The 14,050-nt window shown below is 43.0% G+C and overlaps 1 protein-coding gene across 6 annotated transcripts in view; it reads left to right on the top strand.

Annotated features, from left to right (window-relative positions):
- Positions 1 to 14,050, top strand: part of PTPRM (protein tyrosine phosphatase receptor type M) — a 746,259-nt gene that overhangs the window by 275,197 nt on the left and 457,012 nt on the right. For all 6 annotated transcript variants that reach the window (XM_004275949.3, XM_049698267.1, XM_049698268.1 and 3 more), the window contains exon 4: positions 13,853 to 13,931. In XM_004275949.3, the coding sequence (XP_004275997.1) occupies positions 13,853 to 13,931 (79 nt within the window). The remainder of the gene's footprint in view (positions 1 to 13,852; positions 13,932 to 14,050) is intronic.

Below are 14,050 nucleotides of genomic sequence, written 5' to 3' on the forward strand. Positions count from 1 at the left end.
GTATTTATTGATACATTAAGTTTACGTCATCTGTTTAGAAGATGAATCATGTGTCAGTACCTACATCAATAGTGTCTTATATGATACAAACACCATAGATGTTATATGTATTACTAACACTAGATAACAATAAGGAGAAGATAATGTGAAAAGTAAACTCATTATTTACAGTTGTAACAATTCATGCATCGATAACGAAGAAGCAGCAATGTGATTGGTTTATGGTCACTTCATGTGATCCATACAGGTGCTTTCTCGTAGCCTAGCCTGTATACCAATGAATGCATTGTTATCAGATATTTTTTTTTTTTTTTTTTTTTGTGGTACGCGGGCCTCTCACTGTTGTGGCCTCTCCCGTTGCGGAGCACAGGCTCCGGACGCGCAGGCCCAGCAGCCATGGCTCACGGGCCCAGCGGCTCCGAGGCATGTGGGATCTTCCCGGACCGGGGCATGAACCGCGTCCCCTGCGTCAGCAGGCGGACTCTTAACCACTGCGCCACCAGGGAAGCCCCTTGAGCTCTTTTGAATAAAATATTTTGCCTTCCCAATTGTGAGCCTCTGACCCTCACCCCCAAACTCTCCTGTGCCTCACTGTGACCTCTGTCACATTGCTGAGCACTACCTGCTTTACCATATTCAACTGGAATGTAGTTCTCATTATAGCTTTCTGGTTCACTGGGTGATTGTTAGTTTCATACTCTGGGTTTAAAGGTGGATTTGCAGAGATTCTTTAAACCAGTGTTGCTAAATGTTTAAGAACCTGGTGATCAAAGTTTGTTAAGCATCTGGATCCACTGGAAATGCATTTGTCCATTTAATTCCCAAGGAGTCTAACCAAGCCTCAGCCTTTCACGTTTTAAAGGCATCGTTAAGGTTGTACTTCCCTCTTTTCTCCCCTTTATCTGCTGGGCAGTAAACATAGTGAAGTCATTACCCTAATAGTAACATAAACTATTAGATAAATGGCACTCAGTAGACGATACAAGAGAGATGTCAGCAGGAAATTTCCCAGATGCTGAGATAGACCTTAAAATCGCCATGTTAAGACTTGATGTTCCCATTTGGCATGGGGAAAATACATTGTATCAACAGGTGGAGAGGAAGGAGAATACCTACCAATCCTATTTCCATCCTTGGCTCCAGATGTCAGCTGAACTGGAGGTGATCAGAAAAAAAGCTGGAAAAATCAGTTTTCCGTATTCAGGCAGCACTGCCCTGGATGGGGGCTTCCCCACTGCACCCGTGGGGCGAGCACACCTTTACTAAGGAAATGCCTGTCATATCCTGATGTTCGTAAAAACCTGACTTATGCAGGAGCCATCTGCTTTTAAATCCATTTCCCAGACAGATTTCTCCATCAGGAGTTTTGTACTAGCCTGAGGATGTGCTTCTGCTTTAGGTGACTATTATATTTCTAATTGCAAAATACACAAAAATTATTTTTCTGGTATCACGTGTACGTGCATGCCTGTGACATTTTCTTTTATGAACATAGTTCATAAGAGTCAGTATCCAAATGATGCATTCTTAATATACAGATAGGCTGTTTCTGGGACCAAAAGCTGAGGACAAGATAATAGGACATGGACATTTAAAGGAGGTGATAACGTTTGAGAGACCCTCTCTCTCTGCACAGGGACTCTGCTTCCCCCAGACGTCCCATTAGTATTTAGGCTGCAAGATACATGACAGAGATCTAAAAAATTCATGTAGAGTGAGCACATGCTTGAAATACTAGTATATTAAAATATTTTATATTCATATAGTACTTTATATGATGTTTTTCACACTTTGTAAAGTAGTTTTGATCTAATGAATTAAGATTGATGAAGTAAGTCTTAAAAGATTTCATATTACAATATTGCTTGTAAATGAGCCGCATCATACTGTAGTAAAAGAACATACGCTTTGCATCAGACAGAACTGGATTTGAATATGAGCCCTGATTACTTATAAGCTTGGGCAACTTAAATGTACTGAGCCTTCCTAATTACGGGACTAAATATAGAGACAGGGCAGGGTGTGGAGATGAATGGAAGAACACATTTTGGATGTGCTGGCCTCTCAATAAATGGTGGTAGTTTATGGAGGTTCAGATTTGTGGAAAACAGAAAAAAAGGGAAGCAGGTAATAGTCGAGTGCTTTCTCCTGCCAAGTCACTCCTTAAGTGTGTTTGGTGCGATGGCAGAAGGTATGCAATGAAAAAGCGTTCTGGGAACAAATCCTTCAGTGAAACAGTGGATGAAACGGGATGAAGCAGGGGCTTTCCCGCCAGAACATTCTAGCATGTTAGCCCTGGAACTGCTATCGTGGTGCTCTGGGCACTCTGCCTACACCTGGGGAGCAGGTGCTCTGGGCGGGCGGACCAGGAACGGGGGTGCTGGGCTGGGTTCCTTCTGTCTGTCCTGTACCTGATCCTTCCATGCTTTTGTCAAGAATGTCCATTTCTCCCTCATCTTTGGCTGCAAGATACTGAGTTGATTCTCTTCTTGGTCAGAGTCTGAGTCTTGTAAATTGTTGGATTTGGGGAGGTTTTCGGTGCAACCAAACACCACTGCACTGTGTACTTTGGATAAACATAGTGGGTTCTCTTGGGCACCTCTTTGTTTTTATAACCTTTCTGCTAACATGACCTAGATTAGCATGTGTAGAGTTTCAAAATGGTTCTTAGCAGAGTCAAGTGTTCTTGCCACTTTATGGAGCGTTTCCTATTTAAGGGAAAATAACATTCTACCGGTACACATCACAAGGGTAATCTGCATGGAATACAGCTAATTGCAGGTTAATTACTGTTCATTAACACATAAATCGTCAAGTATCTGGTGATTAACATGTATTTAATTACTTAATTAGTGTTTGTCCTAACTGCTGTGACGTAGAACCTGCCCCTCTGTTAGGTGGCAGCATAAGTGCGGGCTACCTGCTTTCACCAGGGCACCTGGGCTGTGACACCTGCTTCCTCTGATTTAGGCACTGCCTTTTGCCATTTTAAGAATAGCACGTTCCTCTCACAAGCACCCTTTTACTTTATTGTGCCGATTAAAAAAAGATTTCACTTTGATTCTGTTTCTTCTCCCCTCCTCTCTCCTCTTGTCCACCTGCAAGTTTCCGAGGCCTCTGATGGATTCTTCTGGGTTCTTAACCCCACCTGCACCCAGAGACACCCCTGGAACCCCACACTCACTGCCTTTCTCCCTGCTTTTGGAGATAGTGATTCTGAGTCCTGTCGGAGGCCAGGAGGGCAGTGATCTTTAATACAAATGGTTGCTTTGAAAAGGAAAAAATGCACAGGCGGCCTTGAAATCCCTCCCCCAGGCCCCTCAGTAAAGGTGTTATGCCAGGCTGTGGGCAGTGACAAGAGGGATGGGAAGGTAAAGTCAGGGAAGATACTGGCCTTCTGGTTGCTCCAGAGCCTCCTGTAAAAACAAGTCCCTTAGAAGCACCGAAGGGCCTGACAGGAGAGGAGGCGTGGATCCGTGCTCTCAGTTCTCCGTGCACCGAGCTTATCAAGGGGCCAGCACTTCGGGGAGGCTAAGCGAAGATTTACCCTTTACCTGTCTGCTATCTTTCCTGGTGGACGAGGGGGTAAGGGAATAGGAGATGCTTGATCTTTCCCACCCCTTCCCATCACACTCCCTCCTGGACTCCTGTACGGCAGCCTCGCTTTCTTCGCTGGACTGGCCTTCAGCCCACTTATTTTATTAGAAGGTCACGTAAGCCACGCCGGGTGGCAGCAGCTCGGCAGGAATTTGCTGCCCAGAGACAGTGTTTAAGGTCTGCGTGGATGAGTGTTTTCCAGACTGTGCTCCAAGGAAGATTAAAAGGCACCGGTCAACCGAATGGGAAGAAGCACAGATTTATGCGAAGTAGAACACATTCTGTACTGCCAGGCCTTTCAGAGCCCGGGAGTGTTTCTGCATCTCCCCGGGTGACCCATGGCAGGTGCAGGTGCCTAGCTGGAGCGTGCACATCCGTTTGGCTTTAGCAGAGCATCTCGAGTCCAGTATTCCCTGGAGCACCTTGGGAAATCCTGATATGTACTGATGGAAAAAGAGAACATTCCCTGACTCCATAAATTCCTTAGCTTATGGCCATTATTCCAAGTGCGTGACCATTGAATTGCTTCGTACCAAGTGCAAGACAATCGAATTGCTTCGTCCCTCTAGGAGGACACGGGGAATTAGATGTGGCAGTGAAATAGAACCCTGTCTCGAACAGGAAAGCTATTCTAAGCAGGTACTCCTGTCCTCAGCATTTTGTGCTTAAAAAAGATGAGTTTTAAGAAATCAGTGAGGACATACGAAGCTGTCATTCTACTACAGACTCAGAGCTGCATTTAGGAAGAAGCAGAGGGAGTCATGTGACAGTTTCGTATCTTCAAAGATAATATTTTAGATATTTATTTTGCAAAGCTTACTATGTCTCTGGGTTTCCTTCTCAGTTTCTATTTGTTATTTGATGATCAAGGACAAGTCCTTCTTCTGGGTGAACATCTTCCACTTCTCTGTGGTCTGTCACTTCTTGCTTCTGAGTACTTTTCCTTATCACTTTCCTATTTTTTTCCCTCTGCCTTAATTTTCTTACATATCCCATTTTATAGAATGGGCATTTGAGCCATGATTAGAAAAGATTGGAAAAGAACACTACTTCTTTTCAAAAGGGAAAGGGAAAACACAAAAGTGAAGAAAGTTGTGTTATTTACTGGTAGAAAAAATAGATGACACCATTTCAGAATGTCCTAAATGGCAAGACAAAGCACTGATAATTAGCTTCATGTTGAATCTTATCCTTTGAATGCCTTTAACGGAGAGAAAGTAGGTTTTAACTTTACTTTGATAACACGTTCATGGACTTCCCTGGTGACTTACTGGTTAAGAATCTTCCTGCCAATGCAGGGGACACGGGTTCGAGCCCTGGTCTGGGAAGATCCCACATGCCCCAGAGTACCTAAGCCCCTGAGCCACAACTACTGAAGCCCGCGCGTAGCAACATAGACCTAACACAGCCAAAAATGAATAAATAAAATAACAGTGCTAAAAAGAAATGTGCATATAAACAAAGGTTTCAGTACTTCATTCCTGATTTGGTAAGGTCTATCATTTGTGGTTTTGCTTTGACTCTTCATCATTACAGAAACTTTTCTTTTCCTTTGTTTTTGTTTTTTATTTAACTTATTTGGATAAAAAAAAAATCCGTTTTTGTGAATATGATCCACCTTAGCTTTTTATTTAAACCAAAACCAGAAAGGAGCTACAAGGCTCTGTGTGGGAGGACAGACAGATGCCACGGAATCCCCTTTGTTCTAGGGGACTGACAGTTTCCACCAGCCCATCTTCTGTGGGGAGTGTTTGTGTTGGTGAGATAATACCTTTGCTTTGCTTATACGTGGCAGGAAAAGTGGCAGCGTGGAAAGCTAATTTTGCTCCTCACTAAAGCAGGGAACATTGGAGATGCTGCAGTGTTAAACTTCTTCCCGTCTCCTGTTTGGCAGACTCAGATCCAGGATGGCTTTCCATGAGCAAACAAAACAGCACTAGTGAGTGGTTTAACCAGTTGCTTCCTACCTGAAAGGCAGTGGCTTTTCCCCAAGGCTCCGAAGATGGTGGAGCGGCACCGTCTTGTCTCCTGAGATGTTATTTGTTGAGTGGTTGAAAGAATATGGATTCTCTCTAGTCTACATGTCTTTACATCCCATGGCTGCCAGTAATATCTGGGAACTGAGAGCAAAAATGAGCATTGAGTCCTTCCAGCGACCAAGAACTTTGATAGAAGTGGGTCTCGGTGTGGATCCAAACACACGAATACAGTTTTGTTCTAAACATCACAGTGAGCGCCCAATGAGTAAACACTGGACTACTGCTTCTGGGGGACATAGGGCATTAGTCCCGTGTTGAGAGCCTGTGGTCACAAGACTTTCATCAACTGATCAATACCTAACCTTGGTTTATGTGTGTTTCTGTAAAGATGCCTTATTTAATGTGTATCATTGATTCTTAACAGTGAACTTGGCCCAGAGTGCTAGGCTTAGGCGTGAAGGAAGCTTATTTAACACACGTTTTCTCTGTAAGACACATCACAGCCTTCTTGCACTTGGTGATACCAGACAGCGTTTCAGCATTGCGCTGGGGGCCATCTTAAATAGCAGCATCGCCAGTAAAAGGCACAAAAAGGTGAAAATGTGACACATTTAGACGAGGATAAGGACACTTGTTAGTGGCAGGAGAAGGGAAGCTGGAAGGCAGAGCTTCTCCTTGCCCGGCCTCTGCTGGAATGTGTGTGTCCGGCGACGCCAACCTTTGCCGCTCTGTCCACGTTCACAAGTGACCAAGAATGCTTTGCAGGTATTGATTTTGGGGTTTCGAAAAAACTAACGAGTAGACAAATTCAGAATCAGCAAATAATGAGGATTCATTTTATTTTCTGTTAAGCAAAATTTCTCCCACCAAAAAAAAAGTGAGGTAAGGTTACTGTGTGATGACAAAATTATTCCAGAATACGGTAATTTGGCTCTGTGATTCCATCATACCCATCCCCCACTTCAGCTTTCAACTTTTCAAATAATCATAGCTTAGATTAGGCTAGAGAGCAAAGGCATTTTTCCTAAAAATGTATGTGTTTGGTAAAAACAAATAAAAACATTTAGCTGTAATCGAGCTAATGCCAAAGGACATTGTGCAGAATGAGATCTGAGAGTCAGGTTGGAATACAAAAGTGTTATAAATTCTCAGTAGTTTAGCTTATTTATAGAGGATTTGCCTTCTAAATGAGCTGGATTTTCCTTCATTTTTTAATTTAATTTTTAAGACAGTGTTTTGAGGTCTATCAAGTAATTCGTGTCTATGGTTTTGTTTTGGTATATTGCAATTATGCTTTTAAAAATTGGTAATGATACTCCAATGCTACGTGGGCATTTAAAACACCACCCGTATATAAGAGCTGAAACAAGTCAAGCCAGGAGAGGGCTTTCTCCCTGTTATTGCTAGAGTTCAAGGCTCCCCCAGGAAGTGCAAAGCATATTGTATTTGGCTGAGACGAACTACTGCTATCCATGTGTGCTTTCTTGTTATCTAGAGTAATGGCAGCCTGTTGGTGAGCAAAGCAGGAAAGCTTCCTCTTAAAGCAGGAGGCTGGATAGTAAATATTTCAGGCTTTTCGGGCCAGATGGTCTCTGTGGCAGCGACTCCACTGTGCTGTGATTGTGTGAGAGTCGCTGTAGACAATCCGTAAATGAATAAGCGTGACTGCCTTCCAAGAAAGCTTTATTTTCCGACATGGAAATTTGAATTTCATCTACTTTTCATGTATCACAAAATCTTCTTCTTTTGCTTTCCTCCTACCAGTGAAAACTGTAAAAACCATCCTTAGTTTGTGGGCCAGACAGAAACAGAGGTTGGGGCAGATTTGGTCCATTTGCTGTAGTTTGCTGACCCTTGTCTTAAAACTGGCATTGTTAAAACTGTGTCATATAACTGTCCCTTGCATCTTTATTTCTAGGTCAAATAGATGATGACTACATTTCTTAGTTCAATCTGGAAGTGAAGAATTTAGAACATATGTACATCTATGCATTAAAAGTCATATATATTTGTGTGTCTGTATATATATGTGCGTGTATGCATGGTTATATATTATATATGTGTGTGTGTATGTGTATGTGCATACGTATATGTCTATGTATTCTACATATCTAGTCTCTCATACCTGCTAGATTAGGCAGTTGGGTAACATGAAAGAAGCCCAGACTTGGAAGTAAAATAGACCTAGAATTATACCCTGATTGCATGACCTCAGAAACATTCCTTAACCTTACTGAGTCTGCCTACTCATCCCTAAAGGGGAGTTAATATTATCTACCTCATATGGTTGACTGAGAAAAAATTAGATAATATGTACAAAATACCTGGGACATGGATGTATATGATAAATAAATGTTTTTTGAATGATTCATTTTTTTTATAAAGAAAAGATTTGGTGTGTTTCCCTCAAGAGATCCAAGTCTCACGTCTAATGTAGATTTTCAGTATATTCTGTCCTGTTTGATAAAAATAAGCGTGGCCACATCCCTAAATCAACTTTCACACCTTTCTTTATTCTCTTTCCGGTGGTGCTGTTGGTGGCCTCGTGTTACTGTTTGCTGTGACCTCAATGTTTTTGTTCTTGGATGCAGGCATCTTTAGACGTGCCCCTGACTGCCACCCCCATCCCCGCCCTGGGCTCTGCATACCTGTGTTATAATTCCCCTAGAGCAATATCTGTCCTTTCAATAGAGTAGTCCCTCATTTGACAGAAAGAGACAAAACTATTTCTGCTTCTGAAACTTTCTTGGTAAGGGCACTGGCTAGAAAATAGTACAAAATGGAAAACTTGCCAGACAGCAAGAGTTCATGACAAGGAAACCTTTTCAGGGGGTGCTTAAATCTGTTCTTAAGGAACCTGTTTAAGACAGGCCTCATCCTTTGAACTGCATGTTTTAACCCTGTTGTTTGTTAGAAAAAAAACAGTCGATTTCTTAATGGTCAGGTGGTAGGTAAATTCAAGATAGTCATCAACCTATGATTGTCCGACAGCACCTAAATTCAGATATCTTCATTTAATCACATTTATTTCAAAGTAGCAAACATTCAGTGCAAATCATACCCAGTTTATAGTCGTGGTTTGTGTTGAAACATTTATATCCTAAATTATAAACTTGATGAAAAAACTAACAAAACTTGTACTCGTAAGTCCCTTAATTGAAATGAACTTCTAAGAAAGAGCTGGAAAGTGACCTTTTGAAAAATATGCTTCAGGGGCTTCCCTGGTGGCGCAGTGGTTGAGAGTCCGCCTGCCGATGCAGGGGACACGGGTTCGTGCCCCGGTCCGGGAAGATCCCACATGCCGCGGAGCGACTGGGCCCGTGATCCATGGCCGCTGAGCCTGCGCGTCCGGAGCCTGTGCTCCGCAACGGGAGAGGCCACAACAGTGAGAGGCCCGTGTACTGCAAAAAAAAAAAAAAAAAAAAGCTTCAATTTTTTGGAAAGAAACATTGAAGTGATTGCTTCAAACTTGCAACACATTATGCACCTTCTGTTGTTTAAAACCTAAGGTGTCATTCTAAGTTTTTATTTATCTATTTTATAGAAATCTACATGTCTGTGCATCTGTGTGCAAGTGTATAGGCACAGACCCATAAACATATCTATAAAGATTGTTTTCCTCTTTTTGTCCCTGCAGTTAGCTGTAAGTCAGTGCTGGAATCTGCCAAATTCAGAAGTTTGCTTCAGAAGTTTCCAGTTAAAGGAAAGGGCCAGTCCATTGGTCTCCAGTGTATCTGTAATCAGACTCTGACTTTCTTTGCTTCTTGGTATTCCAGCTGGAAGACTGAGAGCAGCAAAGTTTCAGGTGTAAACTTACGTTCACTTCTTTGGTTGTGGCCTCACTGGCGAGTCATCTTGCTGGGAAATTTGGGGAATTGGCTTCTTGCTGAGTCTTGCTCTGGCTCTAGCCTGGCTGAGATGCTGGGTAAGTGCTTGCTCAGGCATCTGTGGGTTTGCACTTAGCAGGCTGAGAACTGGGCTGGAGGTAGTGTTGGGTGTATCACGGGCATCCTGGCTGGTTAACAAAGGAGGAGGGGAAGGTTCATGGTCCGACGAGCTCCATACTGTTCCCATCTGTCATTTGGCTGTTCTTGTCTCCCTTCTGTTCTTTCATTGTTACTTATTTTTTCTCCAACTAAAGCTTATATTTCATAAAATTGTCTAATTTTTTGATGCCCCCCCCCCCGCCCAGAGCATGTAGTAAATATTTGGACAATAAGGCTCAGAATCTTTGGGCATAAAACTTTTTTTTGTGTGTGTGGTACGTGGGCCTGTCACTGCTGTGGCCTCTCCCGTTGTGGAGCACAGGCTCCGGACGCGCAGGCTCAGCAGCCATGACTCATGGCCCCGGCCGCTCCGCGGCATGTGGGATCTTCCCGGACCAGTGCACGAACCCGTGTCCCCTGCATCGGCAGGCGGACTCTCAAGCACTGCGGCACCAGGGAAGCCCTCTGGGCATAAAACTTTTGAGGGTACTAAGTTCTCTTAATGTGATGGATGAAAAAACAGATTCAGAGGTTTTAAGCTGGCTTTTCTAGTGTCTAATTCCTTCCCCCCCCTTCCTTTCTCTCTCCTTTTCCATGGTAGGGCCATGGCCTTGTGTTGGATTCAATTAAATATGGTGCATTAAACTTACACGTGTCAACTTTTAAAAACAGATCCACATAAGCATGCTTTCTATATGTACATTATATTCTAAGAGTTAACGCATCCCTTTAAAAATGAGGACTATTCCATTTTTATGAGAAGCTTCAGCCCTTGTAGTTGATAAAGGAAAAAGTATAACGTTTGGTAAGAAGAAGGAGAAACCTGCTGAGGAAAGGGATCTTCATCTATTCCGTTCATGATGTACTCCAAGTGCCTGGAGTAGAGAGATGCTTGGTGGAGACTTGAACTGGATGAATGAATGTATAAGAGGGAGGGAAGAAGGCAGGAAAGATGCATGAACTTCTGGGTTTGGCTCTCAAAGTACCCTTTTCGTGGCCAGAGTGATGGCGTTCTTGGGTCACTGGTGGTGCTAGGCATCAGTCTGTGCTGTGGCCACTCTGACCAGAGCATCTGGCCGGTTCCTGCTCTGCCTGCAGATGCTGCTCCTCCCAGGCAGGATCTGGCCGTTTCCCAGGAGCCCTGTCTGGAGAGCCCTGGGAAGGCTTTTTCCTCCACTCGTTCTCAGTGTCCATCTGCTTTTTGCCCCTCAGTTGTCCTGTCTCAGACTTCAGTAGAGAGAGAAGCTAGCAAGATCCCATTGCAGGAATATCTGTGCATCTCTTCCTTTCTCTGTACTATCAGTGAAAAATATGTATATTAACCTCCTAAACAGGAGCAAGTTTCATTTCATTTCTGTTCTCCTGCTGGGCCCCTCCTCCCCCTGTGTGTTTTGTATTTCAGCTTGGTGGCATCCTGGCACAGGAACGTCTAGTATAGCAGGTGTTTCTGGGATGACTTCTATCTGGGAAGCCCCCGAGCTTTTCCACTGGGGGTCCTGCTCATTGCTTCCTCCATGCTTGCATCCATCACACAAACATAAATAATGCAGTCCTTTGGTTGCAGTGTTCATTCAGGCAGCGGGCAGTAGTGAAAATGCCACGATATTTGGAATCAGAAAGATTGGGATTTTAAGTTACACCCGCCATAGACGCATCGCATGTTTTTGGACCATTACTTTGTATCTAAATCTCTTTGTTCTTGAAATATTGAATCCTTGAAGAATCTCTTCATGTGAAATAATAAATAAGACAGTGGAGTAATATCTGCCCAGGGTATGTAACATATTATGTGTGTAGTAGATGGTCACTTATAATTACTTTTTTTAAATTGAAACTTTTATGGGGATAATTGTGGAGTCAGATGCAGTAGTAAAAAATAATACAGATTCCTATGTACACTTCACCCAGTTTCTTCTGATGGTAACACTTGGCAAACCTCAAGTATAATGTCACAATGACATTGTTAAAATCTAGAGCTTTTTCAGAGTTCCCCAGTTTTACTTGTACTTGTGTATGCATGTGGGTGTATTTCCTGCTATATAATGTTTTCACTGTTTTATGGTGATAAAATACAAATCACTTAAAATGTATCATCTTAACCATCTTTAAGTGCACGGTTCAGGGGTATTAAATACATTCATAATCCTGTGGAACCATCACCACCCTTCACCTCCAGAACTCTTGCGTCTTGTAAAACTGAAACTCTGCACCCATAAAACAATAACTTCCCAGCCTCTCCGCCCAGCCACAGGCAGCCACCATTCTCTTTTCTGTCTCTATGAATTTACTACTCTGGGTATTGCCCTTCTAGGACTGACTGATTTCACTGAGCGTCATGTTTTCCAGGTTCATCCATATCATAGCATGTGTCAGGATTTTTTTTGTCCTTCTTAAGACTGAATAATATTCCGTAGTATGTATAGACCGCATTGTGCTTATCCACTTATCCATCAGTGGACACTTGGGTTCCTTCCGCGCTGTTGTGACTGACGCTGCTACGAGCTGTACGATTTTATTACCTGGGTAGGTTTGCGCCTCCATCACCACAGTCCAGACCTCAGCACTTCCAGCATCACAAGGATTGCTCCTGTTGTCCTTTTGTAACCACACCCATCTCCCTCCTGTTCCTTCTCCCTCCATCCCTGAGCCCTGGCAACCACTCATCTGTCCTCCATTTCTAAAATGTTGACATTACATGATGCTACGTAAATGGAATCAAATAGCGTGTAATCTTTCATGATGGGCTTTTTCACTCAGCACAGTTCTCTGGAGATTCATCCAAGTCAGGTGTGTCCACACTATGGAAGTACCACTGTCGGTTTAATCATTTACCATTTGAACAGCATCTAGACTGTTTCCAGTTTCTGGCTGTCATAAATAAAAGCTTCTATAAACATCCGTGTGCAGGTTTTTAAAAAAATTTTTTATTGGAGTATAGTTGATTTAAAGTGTTGTGTTAGTATCAGGTGTACAGCAAAGTGAGTCAGTGATACATATATGCACTCATTTTTAGATTCTTTTCCCATGTAGGCCATTACAGAGCACTGAGTAGAGTTCCCTGCGCTATACAGTAGGTCCTTATTAGTTATCTAGTTTATATATAGTATTGTGTATAGGGATTGAAATATGCAGGTTTTTATAGGAATGAAAATGTTCATTTCTCCAGTGGTGCAGTTGCTGGGTTGTGTGTTAGACGGACCCTCCTCATGTTGCATGAGCCGTGGTCTCCCTGGTGACACAGTTTCCTGCTGTGTAGAAATGGAGGTGAAAATAATGTCATGTGGACCTTTTATCATTAACACTAGCCTGACAACAGACACCTTTAGACAATCATGTTAAGAACATTGATAACTTTGTTACTGGTTCTTTTATCTCCTTTAGCCTCAATTTCTCTGCAGTGGCTCTACCATCTCAAAAATGTCATTCTGAGAACCCCAGAGCCTGTTGCCCTTCTTCTATTGCCCTGCGTCTCCCAGGACCAGACAGTCATAAAGCCCTCTTGATTTTGCCACTGCAGAGATTTTTATATCGTTCTTCTCCTAATTGATACTCTGCCGTCTGAATTTCAGCTAGTATAGTCTCTTCTCTGTATTACTAATGTGCTGTGTTTCCTGGGATCTCCGAGCCGGGTCACAGCTGACCTTTATAGCTGCAGATCGCAGTCTCCTCTTCATGGCCACCGTCATGTCCACCTCAGGGCCTTTGCACCTGCCCCGGAAGGTGCCTTATCCTCTTCACACCGTTAGCTCATTCATCTTCAGCTCTCAGCTCAAACGCCTCTTCCTCATGGGAGGCCATCTGGTATATGTTCTTCTAGTATCCTGTCCTCTTCTTTCATAATATGTTTAAAATTTTAATTGTATATATTAGTTGTATAAAACCTAGGGCCCCACGTGGTTCAGTCTGGTGCTAGAGTTTCCTCAAGGAAGCTGACCAGAAGGTATGTCATCTTAAAGCAATTTAAATCTTATCGCCTCTGGAAAATGACTCAGCCTCTGTCTTCCACGTATCAGTTCTTAACCATGGTACCCTGCCCCACTTTTATGAGGTGAGTCCTTGAGGTACAGTGCTGTCTGACCCACCGCCGTTCATGTCCCTGAAAACTGGGTTTGAGTCTTGTTGTTTTTGTAGTTTTAGAACCCGGAACACTGGCTGGCGGATATTGGGCGTTCCATTAATATTTTTGGAAAACATCAATGAATGGTTGAAACTACATATCTTATATATAGGAAATATTTGGTAAAAGTTGACAAAATGAGTGAATAATGACCACCTTTCTTAACTTTCCAGGTGATTTTTGAAGTCGTAACTTCTGGACATCAAGGCTACCTCGCCATTGATGAAGTGAAGGTGTTAGGACATCCATGTAGTAAGTTACCTCAGCTTCTAATCATCCGGGGACGTGGTTGGGGGTGTATTTATGTTATGGATAAGAGAAGGCACTAAAACCTGGGGGGCCGTCCTACTCAAGAGAGTCCCTGATGGGCC

This window comes from Orcinus orca, chromosome 15 (genome assembly GCF_937001465.1).
Source record: "Orcinus orca chromosome 15, mOrcOrc1.1, whole genome shotgun sequence".
Classification (NCBI taxonomy): Eukaryota; Metazoa; Chordata; class Mammalia; order Artiodactyla; family Delphinidae; genus Orcinus; species Orcinus orca.